General features: G+C 45.3%; 1 protein-coding gene across 5 annotated transcripts in view; it reads right to left on the reverse strand.

The window, feature by feature from the left end:
• The window catches only part of LOC121873839 (large neutral amino acids transporter small subunit 1-like), a 151,395-nt gene that overhangs the window by 40,373 nt on the left and 89,545 nt on the right, over window positions 1–21,477 (reverse strand). For all 5 annotated transcript variants that reach the window (XM_042377589.1, XM_042377593.1, XM_042377590.1 and 2 more), the window contains exon 3: window positions 19,213–19,306. In XM_042377589.1, coding sequence (XP_042233523.1) covers window positions 19,213–19,306 — 94 coding nt within the window. The remainder of the gene's footprint in view (window positions 1–19,212; window positions 19,307–21,477) is intronic.

Here is a 21,477-nt window from a genome sequence, read left to right on the forward strand (position 1 = left end):
ACACAAGCTCCTCCTCCACCACAACGGGGAGGGGGGGGGGGCTTAAAATAGGCTAAAGGGGGTAATATGGCCTGGAGTATAACAGTAAGTTTATTATTTTTTCTTGAATAATAAGAAAGGTAAAGGGAAACGTTTAAGGTAATTTTGTCTGTGCTGAATATATTTTGCATCACATTAACTATCCTTCCGCTAACCTAACCATTAACCTAGCCTAAACCCTCAATTTTCAAACTCTAAGGTAACAAGACGCCAATTCTCAAACACTGGGGGATGAGGGGACGAATTTTGCTTAGGGTAGAGTCTCAGTGCAATTCTGACGTCATATTAACTACCATCGTTATACCGTTCGCTGCTTCTTCGTCCTCTTGTTTGGATACAATTCAGTGCTTCATTTACCAAGGTCTTGAAGCATGTGAATACGCCCACATTTTTAAGACAACTAGCAAAATGTAATTGGAATCACCTGATGATTAACCACCCGAGCTTATTTCACCTGATAATTAAACTTCCTAATGTCGCCGGGATGTTTGGTTTGGTTAGGTTAACTTAGGCTAGTTTAAGTTAGATTAGGTTAGGGTATTTTAGGTTAGGTTAGGATATGTTAAGGTATTTTAAGTTAGGTTAGGGTATTTTAGGTTAGCTTATGTTAGGTTAGGACATGTTAGGGTATTTTAAGTTAGGACATGTTAGGGTATTTTAAGTTAGGATATGTTAGGGCATTTTAGGTTATGTTATGTTAGGATAGGAAGGAAATTAAAGAAAAGCAAGACCATTGAATAAAAAAATATATATTTACAAAGTCAATATTTTTTCTGGAGAATCCGACCAAGATGCACACAAAGGGGAACCAGAGGACCTCCACTTTCATCTTGCTGGAGAGGAAGAGTCCACATCTCCCGTCTTACTGGGGAGTGGGGAGTGTGGGGGAGTGGGGAGTGTGGGGGGAGTGGGGAGTGTGGGGGGGGGGGAGTGGGGTGGGGGGAGTGTGGGGGTGTGGGGAGTGGGGTGTGTGGTGTGGAGGTGGGGGGGTGGGGGAGGGGGGGGGGGGGTGTGGGGGAGTGTGGGGTGTAAGGAGTGGGGGGTGGGGTGTGGAGCGTGGGGAGGGTGCGGAGTAAGTGGGGGAATGTTTGGGACGAGTGGGGAGTAAATGGAGTGGGTGAAGACTGGGGAGTGGGTGTGTACTGTATGTGTGTGGAGAAGACAGCCGATTACAACTGCCCGCCATAAGGCCTCACCAATGAGAGAGAGAGAGAGAGAGAGAGAGAGAGAGAGAGAGAGAGAGACCGAGACCACAAATGCTAACCTCTTATCACCAAACCGTAAAAAAATAATAATTCCTTCACCAAAAGTGTAAAACACAATCTAAAAAATAAATAAATAAATAAATAAATAAATAATACACAACCTTTCAACAATACTAACCGTATCTTTAGAAAACTCCAGTGATATACAGTATATCCCAAGACGCCAAAACTTTAAACATTAACAAATAAAACTTTATATTATCTCCGGACGAAATCTAAACCGTGGGAACATGTTGATAGCCGTATTGTAGCTAAGAAAAAATAAGATATGTGGAGGGAGACAGAGAGAGAGAGGTGGTCGAGACGCAGTGTACAGGACAGGGCATTGTGACTGTTTTACCCGCACGTCTCGCCGCGCGGCCTGACCCCCGAGAGATAAATGTTTCTCCCAGAGCGTGACGAGACCCACTGATGACATGGCGGGCTCACGGAGAGATTAAGGGAGGGAGGGCAGGGAGGAGAGAGGGTGAGAGACAGGATAGACAGAGGAAGGGAGAGTCACGATAGACAGGGAGGAAGGGCGAGGGAGGTTGAGAGAGGATAGACAGGAAAGAAAGGAGGGAGGGGGAGGGAAGAGAGGAAGAGAAACAGATACAGTAGTAGTAGTCACAGGACACTCTGGCTACCGTCACTGTACCAAAGTCTCAAGACGTAAATTCCTGCACTAAACTACACACAAGTCGTGGTGTATCTGTCAACCTTGTTAACCGGCGTGTACCTCGTTCCGTGTTATTGAATTTCTGGGGCTGTCAGCCAGAGTGAAGAGGCCCGTAATTATGTAAGAAACTGATGACTATTCATAAGCCAGTTCCCCATCACGATCCTTCATTTTTATTCATCCATTATCCTGTAAATAACTCCTGGCAATCCAATTACAAAAATTAAACTTGATTAAAAGCTTCAATACACTACTAGTATAAGCCTTGGTGTGTAAGCTATAGTATACTCTTCAAGTTCAAATGTCATATAATTATTATTTTTTAATTCTAATTACCGGATGGGTGGCGAGAGCGGAATACCTCGAAGCCTTTTAATTTTCCAACCATTTTTTTCATTTTCAGAAGTTTAAATGACGCATGGGAGAGCTGGATTGGTCACCATAGCAACCACACGACGACCGGCGCCTTCCTTCACGCACCCGTCCAAAATAATCCTTAAATGTACCGGAAATTAGGGCGATACTCCCTTGATCTGCAACCCAGAGCCTGCGCCCCAAAGGCCCCGAGTCTTCCTTGCATAGAGATCTGCCTCGTGGAAATCCGGACATTTTGTGGGTAATGACAATATAGGCTGTGTCCGTCCTTTCATCCATATTCCCGCCACAATTCGAGGGTTTGAAACCAGGGTAACGACACTGCTCTTAAACAAGGCTTCCTGACCCACATCTTTAACAAACATGCCAATTAGGTATTTAACAATGATAATAATTAATTGCTAGTTGTATATATTTGTCTGATATAAGACCTACTCTGATAATGGCATGTCACCCCTCGCTGCTAAGTTAATCTACTGAACGGGGCCAACATGTGGAATGAAAATAAAAGGCAACTTCAACTCTTCTTAGAAAATAAAGAAAAAAGATTATCACCATCATTGTGCCCTCGGATGAACAAAGGCATTATTAATTCTCTTCCTAGTGTGTACATTATAATAATTAACTCTCACAAGAATTTTTTACCCCAGGACGAACGTTATTAAAATCTAACGCGGATGGAGAAACTATTTTCTCCCAGTATTAACAAGCATCACAAGTGTTAAGAAAAACACGCGGAAATTTTAACTTCATGCGTACCCTTAGCTATATTTGCGCGCCAAAATTTAAATACCCACGCCTTAGTAAAAAAAATCAATAAAAAGGCTTAAGACTTTTAAAAAACTCTTCGTTTATAAGGGAGACGAACAAACAGCTGGTCTTTAATAAGCAGGTCTCCATGACGCACCTGACAAATATGTTTAATTACCCACATGACAACAAAGACCTCACACGTCACCAACACCACTCACATCTCACCAACATATTAAGATTAATTTTATTATGTTACAAGACACAAACACCAGACAATGAGAGAGAGAGAGAGAGAGAGAGAGAGAGAGAGAGAGAGAGAGAGAGAGAGAGAGAGAGAGAGAGAGAGAGAGAGAGAGAGATCATTGGTGAATAACTATAATGAGCAATACAAATAATAATAATAACCAGTAAATATTAAACTGCACGAGAGGTGACCTTTTAAAAGCTGTGACCTTGATCCTCTGACCTCTAAACCCCAACAGGCCAGAGGGAGGAGGAGGGGGGTTGCCAAGGTGAATACACTCGAATATACCAAGTCGAAAAATATAATAGATCTTTCCACTATGGAGGTATGCTGGCGACACACAAAAATGGCCGACAGATGGCGCTGACTCTCCTACCTACTTACGCGGTCCATTTACGTTGAAGTAGGTTACAATGGTTGGTGTGGAGGAGGTGTGAGGGAGGGGGAGTGGTGGGGGAAGGGGAAGGTGTGGTGGGGGGAGAAGAGGAGACATTAGAGCGAGATGAAGTGTGGGGGAAGGAGGGGGATGGTGGAGAGGTGGGGGAAAGATATTGGGGGAAGGAGGCGTAAATGTGGCAATGGTGGAGGGAAATGAGGGTGGTCGTGTGAGCAAGGGGCGTGTGAGCCTTACCAGTACCCTTATGTAAGTAATGACAAGAGGCAGAGACAAGACTTCCTTTAATACTTACGAAATCAATAACAAAAAAGTTCAAAATATTATTAAAAAATAAAAATAATAATCACAAGCGGTCCATCATAAAAATAATCTAGACAAAATTCAACATAATTCACTATTTACTACTCCTACTACCACTACTACTATTCCCAACGTACGTACACAAAACGCACAGAAAAAGTAGTCTTATCGTTCTCTTTGCTTCACAACGAACGACTGACTGCTAAGAATAATCTAATATTTATCCCCATAAACAGCTTCAACAATCGTAAAATTATACCCCATTTTTATCTTCACTTTCTGGACGCAATTACTGCCCTTATATCGACCAAACGATCCACATCAACTCAATCAAAAACTTCCATCACAGCTCTTTACGGTTCCCTACCTTTAGTGGATCAGTAAAACTCTCCGGCTTTTGTTTTGTCATCTCCTGAAAAAGCCGATCAATATTTTTACGGGTCTGGCGTTCCAACATCAGCCGATCAGTTTTTCGGGGACAAAAGCTTCGTAAATAGTAAATGTGTACAGGTGCCTATGTTAGTTAATTTTTCCAGGTTCAAAAATTCGCAGAGCAATAACACGTTTATTTGTCTTTTTTTTTTTACGAAGCAAAAGGTTCGCAAATGGTGAATAAACACGAATATATGCTCGTAAATTTATTTTTTCAAAACGTAAAATTTTCCTGAAAGCACTTTATTAATTTTTTGTTTCAATGATGTTTAATTTTAAAGGTGAAAACATTTTAGTGACACAAACACTGTACTCGCGTCCATCAGCTGATCAGTTTCCCCAAAATAAAAGCTTTACTGTCATCGAGAATTTTGTTTCCATCAGCCTATTATTTTTTCCACACTTTCACCTCGACATACATCTATATTAATCAACCTATTAATTGTTTAAGAAGTAAATATATTACTTTTTATTTACCAGAGTCCATCATATGACTCACAGCCAACTATCCAGCCAATCAGCTTACAGTGGTCGAGGACTATTCAGCCAATCAGCTTACAGTCGTCGAGGACTATCCAGCCAATCAGCTTACATTGAGCGACTATCAACTCTGCTACAAGTTTGATATATCCGGCTGCCTCAGGTCACCAGTCGACGGAAATAACCAAAATGGAAAGGAAAGGCGCAAAATTTAGTGTGATAGAATAGAAAGGAAAAGGGAACAAAAAGGATAAGATGGAGAAAAGGTGATAAAACGCGAAAAAAAACCCATAATATGGAGACCAATACAGATATGGTACAGCGGACAAATAACACGAAGAGAAATCCGAGGCAGCTCTACTACGAACGGAGATCGAAATCCGGATTGATTCATAAACAATCTCAAGCATCGATTTTTTCTTCTCGCCCCGAAGATATAACAAGAGACTAATATACAGATTTAAAACTTAAGACTGTGTAACTCAATCTCCTCGTGCCAGGGTTCTTAAATGGGACATTATTTTAGTCACCTAGATAGATAAATAAATAAATTAATAAATAAAGCAACGAATCTAAAACCCACCTTTTCTTATAAGAGATTGAATAAATAAATAAATAAATAAAAAGATCAAGATGCATCACCACGTCTTGAATTGCAACATAAATTCAACGTAAGAACCTGATGACACGGACGTGGGTGAGGATAAAGTGGTCGGCCTCCTGTCAGAATTAAATTCCTCGTCATTAAAAGGCATTGTGTCTCTGGTCACCTCTGTCAAAGGAACATTTAACTTGTTCCTGCCCAGCAAAACAATTTTCTGAGAGAGAGAGAGAGAGAGAGAGAGAGAGAGACGTATACTAAATCACACCAAAAAAGAAAGATACGCAATTTTTCTACTAGACGTCTAATATCCTTCACATCATCTCTCTAGTGTTAGTATCTGGGCTTAACAGTATTGTTTTGATTATTGCGAAAAACATACTGTGACTCTCTCTCTCTCTCTCTCTCTCTGTCGTTGGTCGGTTTCATTATCTGAAAAAATCTCTCTCTCAGCCGCCGTGGGTCAGGGTTGGCCTCACACACCATTCCTAACATTCCCGGGGGAGAGAGAAAGACGGGGAGATACGTGGCCTGATCTCGCTGATGAGAACTCCCTCTGCGCGTCAACAACAACAAAACAGCAACCAACATGTAATCACAGTATTGCCTCAATTTCTGACTCAATGGACACAAATTATCACGTAACTATGGACCAATATTTCAACGTAATATTCAAGGTAGTTTGAAATAATTTACACTGTATTAAAACTGTACAGGTGACACATTCTGACCTTGACCTTTGACCTTTTATATCTATTCAAGAAAAAAAATCACGAGGGTCACAAGCCGCGTTTAACCTACACTTGAAAACGCATCCCCTACGTTCTATACACATCCATCAGTCAGGTCGGGAAAGGCGGGTATTGAGCAGACCAAACGCAGGCAATAAGAGAGAATTCATCTTTAAAATTCAATCAAAATATTCCCATAAGATTCCTCAAATTCGCCCAAGTTCCAGTTTTTTAATAAATCTCCCAAGTGTAACCAGGATGACGCCTTCATTAAGACAGGATCCCAGAGCGATATCCAAGCCTTTGTTGTTGAAGTGACAGTGAGGGAAAAATATTACCCAAGTACACAACAAGTGGGTGACGTGTTGGGGAGATGTGGGTCAGGGTGAATTTAGGAGTGTGTCTAGTGTCAGCAGGTGGGTGAGGAGGGTAAGCGCTGACTCTGCCGTTCCAACACTTAAGCGAGCATTGTCACGTCTCTTTAAGCTGCCCGGAAGCTGAATCCCAAGTGTTCACTAGCCAAGTATTTGTGTTTCTTTAACATATATTTGAAGTAAATCAAATATTAAAAAGTGAATATAATAAATAGATAAGGCATATTTATAACGCATTAAAGTTACAAATGACAAACTCAAAGGGTCACTTCCGAGGTGGCAAGTACTATTGTGAACCAGTGTGTACAGGAAATATTAACACGCGTGTTTATTGGGCTAAAAATTACTAATGTGTCAACTCAGGTCGAATTTTGTGCACTATTTTGGGGTCACCTTGGACGTACACACTCTACATAACACTTGTGATATTTACTCTTTAAGATAATATTAACCTTTCATGCCAATTCCGAGCCCCTGTTATAAAAGCTGTCACTGAGGAAACTGGAGTCCACGGGTTCCCCACTCCACGTTTAACAAGTGCACCACCGGACGGGGCAGTGAAGTTAGCAAGCTACAAGTATGCACTCGCTAAAACCACCATGTAAGTTAACATTGGTTCAACGTGTACATAGTGTAAATGGCGTAGGTGTATAAACAATGGTATACTATATAAAACCTGGAGAAATTTACCCTCAAACGCGATCGTAAAACTCGTATATGCATTTATACCACCCAAGTTCTCAACCCAGTTACTGAGACAAAGTGGAGACACAGCTCGAGCTCTTCAGTATCTTTTGTCCCCAGTAATATTCATTAGATCTCGCAACTTACGTAAAAGAAAAAGCAAGTCAAAAAATCTTTAAGACTCTCCCGTGGGTGGCGGAGTCAGGCAGAAAGAAAGCGCACCAGAACCACATCTCGCACCTGATTGGCTCTGGGGACTGTGAGGCGGGAGATTTTGGGCGGGAATTGATCTGCGCCACAAGATTACAGAACTACAAGAGATAAGCTTCAATAGACTAGAATTCAACTTCCGAGCTTTTCTACATCACAAAAGTTTGTTGTAAACCAGAAAACTTTTTAATTTGCACCATGAAGGATAAACACATAAGGCGCTAATCACACGCCAAGGCCTCTTTAATAAAAAAACAACTTGTTTGCCTTCAGCCAATTAATTACATCTAACCTTATAGTCTCATCGTGTGGGTGGATGTTTGTGGAGGGAATGTGGACGGCAGAGCTGGACAAGAGGATCACTGACCCAGATAGTAAGTCGACCTCCACCTACGTGACGACGACCCACCGCCACCCTCATAACTCTGGGTCCGGGTTCCCTGAAATTCTCTCCCCTGATTCTTCCTCAAGCTTGAGATGAGAGGCCGAGGATAACTTACTTGTGGATTCAATTCAGTGGTTCAAAGGGTAGCGCGATAATACTGATTTATAGGCCCATAGACACTATAAACGCCGCCTTCAAACAAACACACAAACGACTTTCAAAAACTGGAATAATCAGAAACTGTAGCCGGGATTTTTCAAAAGTTTGTATTAGGGCAAGAAACAAAGCAAACAATGCATCTAGTTACGGTCGAGTGTCGGTGTAATATCGATGTCACTGGGGCTTTCAACTCAGCCGGGTACAGTACTTGGAGTGAGCCAGTTAACACGCCTTCTCACATTCCCCCTTCGGGAGAACACGAGCCTTCCGTATTGTCCGCGAGCGAGAAGTCTCAGTCAACTCTAATTACCCTCGCACAATTATCCAATTAGAAGACGCGCTTTGGGAGTGTTTAATTACTTGGAGCAAATTTGAAACGGAGAATGAATGAGGGTCAATTCTACCCTCAACATTATATTATGAACAACTGCATAATAAACATATGAAGCGTCGCCACTATCTAGCAGCAATTATCAAGTCACAACATGCTGACGAAAAAAACAACTCAATAACAACTCATGACTGGATCTTGCACTGTCATCATCATATCATATAAAACACCATTTAATATCCAGAACAAGAGTAATGACGTTTAATATTAAGAATAAAGGTCTGAAAACCACGCACTAAATTAATCCATCTCACTCTATTGGGGTCAGGAGGTTCTAAAAAGGTCATTCCTTTAAAGGTTGGGAGCAAAAACAGAGCGACTATTGGCATATGATCCCTCAAACGAGAAACACAACCATCAGTTAGATCAGGACAGGCGGTATTTGGAGGCGAATAAACGCAGGCAATATAGTGACCTCCGGAGCGAAGAAATGATTTAGGAACGTGACTACTGGAAACACCCGAGCCCCGTAGAGTAATCCCTCCCCATCGACCCTGTCTCACGGCAAGTCCTCGATTGAGAGAATGAGTGAGTGGGTCTGTGAGAGGAGAAAATGGTCACTAGGAGCTCTTGGCCTTTCTCCCTTCCCCTTTCCTCCGGCACCTCCTACTCCCTTCCCCTCCTGCGCCTCCCTCTCCCTTCCCCTCTCCTCCGGCACCTCCCTCTCCCTTCTCCTCCGGCGCCTCCTACTCCCTTCCCCTTCGGCGCCTCCCTCTTCCCCCTCTGGCGCCTTCTTCCCTCCCCCAGGCAGTGATAACCTCACTATCACGTCACGGGGGAAACACCAGGAACTCGCCCTTAAAAAGAACCTGCTGACCTTTCTTATTATCTGGTGGCTGGGTGCCCAAAGCCAGACAGACAGACAGTCAAGCAGCTAGTCATACAGACATTCAGGCAGCCAACCAAACATTCAACCAGCCACACAGCCACCCCTCGCCCCAGCTTACCGGTAATAAGTACAGTATTACAAATAATAAACAAGTAAACGTGTAATGGTTGTGTCGTGTGTGGGATGATCACTTCTGGCCCCTGTGTCATATAGTAGAGTCTTAATAATGCCTTCTCTATGCGGTCACTTATTATGGGTGTCACGCGTGGTCCTGGAATCCTGGGTGGGTGGGTGGGTGGGTGGGTGGGTGGGTGAGGGGTAGCTGGGTCAAATGAATTAGTCAGGCTAGTCAAGTTTAGTCACGCTAGATTAGTTAGGTCTGGTTAGTTGTGTTAGTCCACGTTAGGTTGAGTGACAATCAATTCACCCTATAACTCCCCACCCAACCACTTCACCCACAAGCTCCCACGGTCACCCAACTCCCCCCTCCGATGCCAATACACACTTAATACGGGTTCAGAGTAGCAGCCAGACTCTCGTTTCTTTATCTCCGGGTTATTATTAAATACCTCGCCGTACATAACCATGATAGAACGTCTTCCTCATCCCATTTTGCCGCGAGAAATATTAGAAAAGTTCAACGGGATGGAGATGACCTCTCGGTGTGTCTGTGTCTGTGTGTGTGTGTGTGTGTGTCTGTGTCTGTGTGTGTGTGTCTGTATGTGTGTGTGTGTGTGTGTGTGTGTGTGTGTGTGTGTGTCTGTGTGTGTGTGTGTTCCGGATGCTAGAAATCTGCACATTTCTCATCCGAACTTCTAATAAACAAATGAGTACATAATTGCTAAGCATTATAGAATACCGAAGTGCGACACTATCCTCTGAAAGGCTAACTAAGGCCAAAAGAAGGAGAGAGAGAGAGAGAGAGAGAGAGAGAGAGAGAGAGAGAGAGAGAGATTGGTATGAGTCAAATCATCTTCATAACACAATATTGTACATAAAAATATTTATCTAACCCTTGCCCTACATCCTTCCCCACAACCTCCTCACCTCCTCTACAACCCATCCTCCCCACCCTTCCCCACTACCCCCCTCCTTCCCTTTCAGCCAATACTAACCCTAAACCCGGGTAATAAAGAGGCCCCCAGATAACGCACACATTACGTAATACTAAGGGCAACAAAAGCCTCGAGACTTCAAGAATTCGACCCGAGAGTGAAGCTTCGAACACAGCCTATAGAGACAATGAAACACCTAAGGCTTCGAGATGTCCTTTGTTTCTCTGGCTAGTCTTCGTGACAATATGAAAGACTTGATAAAGATGATGATGAGGAAGATGATGATAATAATGATGTCATAACTCAATCTCGCCGAACCCAAGGTGGTAAGATATCTACTGAGAGTATTAAAGTTACGTACACACACACGTACACACACACGTACACACACACGTACACACACACACACACACACACACGCACACACACACACAACGAAGACGAGGTGCACTGGTGGTGGGAAGAGGGGAGGAAATGAAGAAAGGAAGGTGAAGAGAAAGGGGGAAGGGAGGAGAGAGGGGAGGAAGGGAAGAGGGAGAGGGAAGGGAGGGAGCGAGAGGGAAGGGAGGAAGGGAAGGGAAGAGGGAGAGGGAAGGGGAGAGGGAAGGGGTCAGACTTCTCTTTCCCACGACCACTGCCACACTACACCGACTCATTACACCATTGAAGTTGTGGTCTCTGTATAACCCCAGTCATCTCAGGGTCATCCACCTCCCCTATCCACTCTTACTGTCTTCCATTTTAATCCACCTCGACTATCCACTCTTACTATCCTCCATGTCAACCCACCTCCACTATCCATCTTAGACAATCCATCTCTATAAAGCTCCTCGACTATCCATCTCTACAACCCACCACCACTATCCATCTTTGAAAATCCACATCCACTATCCACATGTGGCAGGTAAGAGAGGAGGGAGAGTGTGAGGGTTGACGACAGAGATCGATGGAGAAACCAGCAACCTGACATTACTGAGAGAACAGTCGTGTAATGGAGACAGAGGGAGGGAGGGAGGGAGGAGGAGGAGGGGGAGGGGAGGGAGGAGGAGAGGTGAGGAGGGAGGGGAGGGGAGGGAGGGGAGGGGAGGGAGGGGAGGGAGGGGAGAGGAGGGAGGGAGGGAGGGAGGGGGAGGGGAGGGAGGGAGGAGGGAGGGAGGGAGGGAGGGAGGGAGGGGAGGGAGGGAGGGGAGGGAGGGAGGGAGGGAGGAGGGAGGGAGGGAGGGAGGGAGGGAGGGAGGGAGGAGGGAGGGAGGGGGGAGGGAAAGGTGAGGGAGGGGAGGGAGGGAGGGGAGGAGGGAGAGAGGTGAGGAGGGAGAGGGAGGAGAGGGAGGGAGAGGGGAGAGAGGGGGGGAGGGGAGGGAGGGGAGGTGGGGAGGCGGGAGGTGGGGGAGGGAGGGAGAGAGGTGGGAGAGGGGAGAGAGGGGGGGAGGTGGGGGAGGGGAGGTGAGGAGGGGGGGGGGGGGAGGGGAGGTGGGGAGAGAGGGGAGGGGAGGAGGTGAGGGAGGGGGGAGGGGAGGGAGGTGAGGGAGGGGGAGAGGGGAGGGGGGGAGAGTGGAGGGGAGGGAAAGAGGGGAGAGAGAGGGGAGGGAGAGAGGGGAGGGAGAGAGGGGGAGGAGGAGGGGAGGGAGAGAGGGGGATGGAGAGAGGGGAAGGGAGAGGGGGAAGGGAGAGAGGGGAGGGACGGAGAGATGGGGGGAAGTGAGGGAGGTGGAGGGATGGGCGAGGGAAGGAAAGGGGAAAAGGAAGTGAGAAGGAATGAAGGAATTAAGGAAGGAAAGAAAGGAGGTAGGAGGAGGAAAGAAAGGATGGAGTAAAAAAAAGAGAGGGAGGAAAAGTACCACAAGCAACATAATCAGACTCACAGGAGGAAAAACACCCCTTTACCCAGCTTGAAGTCCCCCCCAAGCTTATCGCCAATGTTATTTACTCTGAGAGGATCTGCAGTATAGTGGAGGCCTTAGCTATAGGAGGAAGCGTTCACACATCACTGAAGACAGGCAAGTGGAAGGAGGTGGGGGTTTAAAAAAGGGGGGGCGTTTGAGGGGGGGCCTTGAGGTAGGGAGAGTGTTACTAGTACCTTAACGCCACTACCCACAAATAGGGGAAGGGTGGGAAGTAGCGCTCGTGTTTGTTAGTAGTACTTTCATGCCACTACCCAGTCAGGAGAGGGTAGGAAGTGACACTCGCACTGGCTAATTCCCCGGCACCACCATCTTATCCACAGGACACCAGCATGAGGTACACATAATTAGCGGTAATTACATCCAGGTGAAGTGTTCATTAACAGCTCTTTAAGGCTCCACTAGCAATCCTCTCTAACGAAGTCTCATAATTCCTACACCAGAAATTTACCCCTTCCTCCCTCCAACCCCCTCCCCCTCTTCTCCCTCCAACCCCCTCCCACTCCTCCTCCTCCAGCAACAAACAAGTATTTAACCGGGCTATGATACGACTAAACCATTACATATGAAACCTTAAAGAGAAGGAGTAAGATATTTCACACACACACACACACACACACACACACACACACACACACACACACACACACACACACACACACACATACACACACACACACACACACACACACACACACACACACACACACACACACACACACACACACACACACACACACACACACACACACACACACACACACACACACACACAAAGTGCACGACAGTTCCATCAGCCCATCGTCAAGTCCTGTCGATTTTAGGACTCAGCAAGGTGGTAACAGGAGGGGCGAGCAACAGGGTATATACTTGATCAAAACAGACGTGACCACTGACCTCTAAACCACCATTCCAGGACGATAAGGTGCAAATAGGACTTAATACTATCGCCTTCTGTATTTACACAACCTCTTGACTAAAAAAAAAAAAATAAAAATAAAAAAATAAAAAAAACCAGCAGAAATCTTAAAATAAAAATAGCTCTTTTTCTTTTAAACGTCTATTGCTGGATTACACATTTTGATCCTAATATAACCCAAGGATAACATACGATAAACGACCCTTCAAAACTAAGGGACATGGATATTACACGCCACTGTGGACATGTTGGAGTAGATTACCTAGCTGTCATAGGGGGCTGAGGGAAGGCCAGGGAGAGCTAATGATGACATCTGGTCGTCTCAATACTCACATCCATAACACACGTCCACTGGTTCCTCTCAGGTATTAGACTAACCTGTTGCTGAATTCCGTTTGATGCAGGAATAGTTATCAATACTACATCAACATCTGAGCTGATTTCCGTTTGGGTTGGTAGTGATATGTTACGAGTCCACCAGTGTGTGTGTGTGTGTGTGTGTGTGTCCTGTAGGGCGGTGATCACAGTGTCTGCTCCAGAGATTACTTGGTCTTTCTCAGAATCTCTGGTGATTGTAACCCGGTTGTCCTCTCCCTTCTCTCTCTCTCTCTCTTTGGCTTTCAATTTCCCTTTTTCTCTCTCCCTTTTTTGCTTTCCATTTCTCCCTCTTTCGTTCGATTTTTCTTTTCTTTTGCTTATTTTCTTCCTCTATTCCTCTCATTTCACCCAGTCACCCGGCCCATTCCTTCTCTAACCCTTCCTCCTCCTTCTCATATCGAATCCCCTTCTCTCACCCACTCCTCCCAGTCCCTTCCCTCACTCACTCCTATCCCCCCCCCCCATAATCGTGTTGGGGGAGCAATAATTTGATGTTCGATCCCTCTGCTTATTGGGACCTGGGTGGATTTCAAAGCTTCAGGGTTGAATTCATAATTTCCCCTTTCAGCTCCTTCTCCTTCGTAGCTCCTCTCTTCCCCTCCTTCCTTCAGTTCTTCTCTTCCCCTCCTTCAGCTCCTTCTCTCCCCTCCTCCTTCAGCTCCTTCTCTTCCCCCTCCTCCTTCAGCCTCCTTCTTCAGCCCCTCTCTTCCCTCCTCTCCCCTTCAGTTCTTCTCTTCCCCCTCCTCCTTCAGCCCTCTTCTCTCCCCCTCCTCCTTCAGCTCCCTCCTTCTCCTCCCTTCAGCTCCCTCCTTCCCCTCCTTCTCCTTCAGTTCTTCTCTCTTCCCCCCTCCTCCCTTCTCAGCCCTTCTCTTCCCCTCCTTCTCCCTTCTGCCAGCCCTCTTCCTCCCTCCTTCAGCTCCCCTTCCCCCTCCTTCTCCTTCAGTTCTTCTCTTCCCTCCCTCCTTCAGCTCCTTCTCTTCCTCCTTCTCCTTCAGCTCCTTCTCTTCCCCCTCCTTCTCCTTCAGCTCCTTCTCTTCCCCCTCCTTCTCCTTCAGCTCCTTCTCTTCCCCCTCCTTCAACTCCCTCTCCTCCTCTTCTTCCTCCTGTAGCTCTGAGGTGAGACAGGGACACAGGGAGGTACATGCCACCTCCAACACTCATAAAAGGCTCTTATTTATCACATGTTGTTGATGTACAGCTGATAAACAAATATTTTTACACGTTTTTATCAGCTACCGTGTGGGGGTTGAGGGTCTTAAGGTGTATAATGATATACTGAGGACAAAAGGTGTATAATGAACGACTGAGGACTAGTGTATAATAATCTACTGAGGACAAAGGGTGTATAATAACCTACCGAGGACTAGTCTATAATTATCTACTGAGGACAAAGGGTGTATAATAATCTACCCAGGCCTTATATGTATAAATGATCCGAGGACAAAAAGTGTATAATGATCGTAATTCACCGTTTACATATACCCAAGGCATACACGTCACGGGATCCCTACGCCACTGAATATATCTGTTTGATTTGTTTACTCAAGTCTGGCCAGCAAGATTTAAATCCACCTGGCAACCTGGCACATTAATTCACAGCCGTCTCCCGACAACCTTTCATGGTAATAGTTTTCATTTCACAAGACAGAAGCTAGATGAAGATAACAATGTGTGTGTGTGGTCCTGTGACGCACTCCTGGTACTTCGTTCACTTCAGGGAGAGTTGTTTACAGAGATAGGATTTTTAAGCATATCAGAGGACTCTATTAGCAGCTTTTATTATTTGTTAGCTTCTTTCATTCTTTCTTTTTCGTTTCTTTCATTTTCCTTTATTTTTTGCTTCGTTCATTCTTATTTTTCACATCATTTATTCTGGGAAGATACTAGAAGCATAATGTGTTGTCTATGGTAGACCCTGCTGCCATATGGCATCACGAAAATTGTGACCAAGTCCCAGGTTGCTGATCTGACTTTCTGCCTCATTTACACACAATTGCAGGGTCTCAATTGTTTCTCTTACTATTAACAACATAACATACTGTACATATATTGTTTATCACTTTTGTTTTTTTCATTTATTATTATTATTATTATATCCCCCAGGCCCCGATGTGGGTCAGTGACCTGTGCCCGGGTGGGATAATGCCCGTAAGTTAGTAAATAAATAAATAAATAAAATAAATTTCAAACATCTATTCTTCGATTTATCTATCATTTATAAATTTTCCCAAGTGTCTTAGTTATATGTGATAAAGGGCTTCACACCATAGTTCACCCTCAGCCTACCAGACCCCAGTCCTACTAGACCCCAGTCCTACCAGACCCCAGTCCTACCAGACCCCAGTCCTACCAGACCCCAGACCTACCAGACCCCAGACCTACCAGACCCCAGACCTACTAGACCCCAGACCTAACCTCACTAAGCCCTCTAAGAATCGGTCTCATTATTAATGGAATCCTTCATAATAATCAGTGTAGGTTAAGTTGGGGTCTATTAGGTTAGGGTCTATTAGGACTGGGATCCATTTGACCTGAGACCTCTTCCTATGAGACCAGTCTGTCTCCATCAGGTCAGTATCACCTTTGGTCTCCACGGTGCATTACACAAGGTCCTGGACGTCTCCTAAGTCTCCATGAAGCTGGGGCTCACTGTTCCTGGAGACTGGCGCTCACAAGGCCCCTGGAGACTGGCGCTCACAGAAATCTATACCACGAGTGTTGATAAAGACCTTAAATTGTGGTCATAGTAGAGTCATAGTGAGAGACAGCCGCCATCTTTAAGTACATAAGTCAACTGTAAAATAATGAATCGCAGCAACTCCCTCTTCTCTCTCTCATTTCCCCCATTTTTTTTACCATTTCTTATCTTTCTTTCTCTCTCCTCATTTCTAACATTTTTCTCCATTTCCTCATCTTTATCTATGTTTCTCTCATCATGTTTATTTCGCTCACTTTACTGTTCATCTCTTTCTCTCTCTCCATCATATTCTCTTCTACTTCTCCATTTCTCTCTCCTCCCTCATCATCTTCCAATCTCCCATTTCCTCATCTCCCCCCCCCCTTTCCTTTCACCCATCTCCTGCCCCCTCCTCTCACGCATCACCTGCCCTCCTCTAACGCATCACCTGCCCTCCTCTCACCATCACCTGTCCCTCCTCACCTGCCCTCCTCATTCTGCCCCCTCCCCCAGACAGGTGTCCCAGGAACAAAACACACGCAACACCTGGACCCTGGCGTCCCCAGGTGTTGGCTCGGCTCAGACGCTCCATCACACACACTTGTCTTCAATACACTAATTAAGGGACGGGGTGGGGTGGGGTAGGGCGGGGTGGGGTAGGGCGGTGGGGGGTAAGGTGGGTAGGGCGGGGTGGGGTAAGGTGGGGTAGGGCGGGGTGGGGTAGGGCGGGGTGGGGTAAGGTGGGGTAGGGCAGGGTAAGGTGGGGTGGGGCTTTACTCTGTTGCCCCTGTCTGTCTGTTTATCTCTATTTTATATTTAGTGATCTGTATACGTTTATTATTCATATTATCTTTATTATTATTGTAGTAGTAGTAGTTATTGTTGTTCGTATTTTCATCCTTAATTTAACTTCATCAAAACTATTGTCGTTGTTGTTGTCGTTATTATTATTATTATCAGCATTACTATTTGTGAAGAGGAGTGTGAGGGTCCCACATCATAAAGAAAAAAACTGACTGTCTTATAATCAAAATTAACAAAAAATATAAACAAAAAATAAAATTGCTTAAACAAAAAACTATATTAATGGGTGTAAAAAAACAAAACAAAAAACAATAATAATGGCAAAAATATCAACAAAAATTAACAATAATAATAATAATAGTAAAATAAACTTTAATAAAAAACAACAATAACAACAAATTCACTCCCCCAGTTACACATTGCTGTTTTCAATTTTGTCCGACTAATTCAGTAAGTGACCTCGGGCTAGTTGCTGGTCTCCTGACACCAAAACAAGGCCAGTTGTGTTGTTGTTGTAGGGAAGGAGAGGGAGGGTAGATGATTGGGGAGGGAAGGAGGGAGGGGAAGAGGTAGTAAGGGAAGGCAGGAAGGCAGTAAGGACAAGAGAGAGGGAGGAAGGACAGTAGGGGGAGGGAGGAAGGACAGGGGAGGGAGGGAAGGACAGGAGGGGAAGGAGGAAGGACAGTAGGGGAAGGGAGGAAGGACAGTAGGGGGAGGGGAGGGAGGAAGGACAGTAGGGGGAGAGGGAGGAAGGACAGTAGGGGGAGAGGGAGGAGGAAGGACAGTAGGGGAGAGGGAGGAGGAAGGACAGTAGAGGGAGAGGGAGGGAGGAAGGACAGTAGAGGGAGAGGGAGGGAGGAAGGACAGTAGAGGGAGAGGAGGGAGGGAGGACAGTAGGGAGAAGGGAGGGAGGGAGGAAGGACAGTGAGGGAAAGGAGGAAAGCAGTAAAGGCAGGAGGAAGAGAAGGAAGGAGGGTTGACCCACTTGGCACAAGCAACACCTCGACCTGTTTTCATTCACTCTGGCAGCTCACTTTTTTCCTCTCACTGTTAAAACTTTGTCCTAACCAGAGGCCTTGTTCGTGCTTAACCGTACGTGTGTGTGTGTGTGTGTGTGTGTGTGTGTGTGTGTGTGTTCTAGTTTCCAGTTGATATCTTACATATTTCATATCTAATTCCTCCTGGAAAATTTAACACCGACATCAATAACAACATGATCTTTTAACAATGTCTACCCTTTAAAAGAACATCCATTACATAAACAGTTCCAATGATTTTCTGCCACGACCTGTATGTACTTGTACTACCTTCCGCGCCATAACAGAGATTACTATCTGTTATTTATAGACGGGAAAAAAGTGGCAAGCGACTTTCCATTCTACGTCCTGGGGAGACACGATGATGGTGGTGGTGATGATGATGATGATGATGATAAATAATAATAATAATAATAATAAAAAGAAAAAAGAAAAAACAATAATACAAAAAAGTGTTGCCATCAGCCAGCCGTGAGTGGGTGGTGATAACTGGAGAGTGAGAGGCTGCGGCAACAACAACGACGGCCCGCTAAAGGTCCACATTTTCCACAATTCGCTCCTCAAAAACACTCTCCCATTACCTAAACATAAATCAAAACCTCATCTAGTTATTTACAAAGACTTTACGTGTAAATTCAACAACATTACAATAGTTTATTTCGAGTTTAACTTCACGGGAGTCAAGGTCTCGCTGGAGTTCACGTCGCCAGTGAAGGGGAAAACGCACGAAGCCTTGAGGAATACTCTGGCCGGGATGGACGATGGCGTCTTTTGTGAGCCATGGCTGGAAACCGATCCTCAGCTGCCTAAAAATACTCACATTCACCCCCAGATATTGGCTGTTGACCCGGGGATGTGGTGTAGGGAGGGGAGGGAAAATGAAGTTAGGGGATAAGAGAGAAGAGGAGAAAGAGGGAAGGGGGGAGGAGATAAAAAACGAGATAACGAGATAATAATAACATTCATAAATAATAACGGCCCCCCAAAAATAAATAACGAATATAAATACACTACCACCATTACTACAATTACACCAACTATTATTAGTAGTAGTAATAGTACTAAAAATAGTTACAATTAAACACTAAAGCACCCCCGCGACAAGCACACACACAGTAGCAGGACAACACTCACCATCCGTTGTACGCGAAGAGGCCGGAGTAGAAGGAGAGAGCGATCTTAGTGACGTCAGGTTCCGTGTTCTCGAAGGTGAAGTACTGAGTCTCACCTGTAGGAGAGAGAGAGAGAGAGAGAGGTCATGTTAGGTCATATAAGGTCACATTTTAGGTCGCCTCAACACACACACACACACACAAGGCATAAGTGACACAAACCTCAAAACAAACACAGGTTGTATCAAATCTCATATGGCGACTTGTTAAAACAGATCAAAGTAACATTTTCTACAACTCTATTGACGAGAGAGAGAGAGAGAGAGAGAGAGAACAGATATATATTGGATGAATACTGAAGAGGAGCCGCTATTGGTTTCAGCCTCCGACACAACACTTCACGATAACTCCCACCCCACCAAAAGGAGGGAGGAGAAGAACCAGTTTGACGACGAGTTGGAGTTGGAGGAGGAGGATGAAGGAGATCAAGGAGGAAGAAGATGATCAAGGAGGAGGAGGAAGGAAATCAAGGAGGAGGAGGAGGATGAAAGAGATCAAGGAGAAGGAAGAAAGGAAGATTAAGCGACCCTTTCTATCCTTCCTCAAGATGTCCTCAGTGACGCCAGACTTCAGTTTATTGCAAGTCGAGGCAAAGTTTACATAACAGTGTGGCCAGGATCAGGTTCGTCCGTGAAGGGGGCACCGGTAGCCAAGGTCAAGTCTCGTGTACACAACCAAGGCCAAGTCTCGTGTACACAACCAAGGCCAAGTCTCGTGTACACAACCAAGGTCAAGTCTCGTGTACACAACCAAGGCCAAGTCTCGTGTACACAACCAAGGCCAAGTCTCGTGTACATAACCAAGGCCAAGTCTCGTGTACACAACCAAGGCCAAGTCTCGTGTACACAACCAAGGTCAAGTCTCGTGTACATAACCAAGGCCAAGTCTCGTGTACACAACCAAGGCCAAGTCTCGTGTACACAACCAAGGCCAAGTCTCGTGTACACAACCAAGGTCAAGTCTCGTGTACACAACCAAGGTCAAGTCTCGTGTACACAACCAAGGCAAGTCTCGTACACAACCAAGGCCAAGTCTCGTGTACAAAACAAGGCCAAGTCCTAACCAAGGCCAAGTGTACACAACCAAGGCCAAGTCTCGTGTACACAACCAAGGCCAAGTCTCGTATACACAACCAAGGCCAAGTCTCGTGTACACAACCAAGGCCAAGTCTCGTGTACACAACCAAGGCCAAGTCTCGTGTACATAACCAAGGCCAAGTCTCGTGTACACAACCAAGGCCAAGTCTCGTGTACACAACCAAAGCCAAGTCTCGTGTACACAACCAAGGTCAAGTCTCGTGTACACAACCAAGGCCAAGTCTCGTGTACACAATATGGTTCAGACGAGTCAGAGATTGGCGTTAGTCATCTCCAGTTACTGCGGCCTAATGTGTGACCTTCTCAAGCTGACCCCCTCCCCCGCTGACCTCAGACTGACCTCTGGTGGAATCTTGCTGACCCCAGGAGCTGACTTCTTAAGGGGTGGCGGTCATGTGGGGTTTCCTGTCAGTGAATCAGCGAGGTGGGGGGGTTTGCAAGAGTCACCTGTCGCCACCACCATCCCCACTACCCACCCACCACCACCTACTAACGTAAGCCGAGTCTTAATGGACCTGTCTTAACCACCAGCATCACTTTCCGCCTTCACAAAGTACCACCTAGACAAGACCTTTAAGGCACAGCAAACTCCTGACAAAATTCCTCTCTCACACACACACACACAAACACACACACACACACACACACACACTACTTCAAGTTCAAGTTTCAGATTTTTTTTGTTTTTAATTCCAGAAGGTGGATAAACGGGACCCCTGTTGCTTACTAGCCCTGTTAACGGTACAGATTTCACCTCGCCAGGAAGTTTTATGGTTACAAGGCTGTTGGGTCCAAATACCGGACATACATACATACATACATACATACATACATACATACATACATACATACATACAGACTGCTTGTGTGTATTTTGTCGCTACCTCATGCTATAGGGAACGTATCATCTAGTTCAGGTAGAGTCTTGGTGTATTTCTGACGCCATATTGGATGTTAGTTTCGTGTTTTAGCTTAATTCAGGATCTTCACTTACGAGGAATGTTTACCGTACGAAGCTTAGTGAATCCGGACCTCCAGCCAGACAGTTAGATCAAGGTAAACTAGATTTCATTAGACTTGAAGGTATACAGTAAACTTCCTTCTGTGCCTGAGTGAGTTAGTCTACCTTC

The sequence above is a fragment of the Homarus americanus genome, unplaced genomic scaffold, assembly GCF_018991925.1.
Source record: "Homarus americanus isolate GMGI-L3 unplaced genomic scaffold, GMGI_Hamer_2.0 scaffold25827, whole genome shotgun sequence".
Lineage (NCBI taxonomy): Eukaryota > Metazoa > Arthropoda > Malacostraca > Decapoda > Nephropidae > Homarus > Homarus americanus.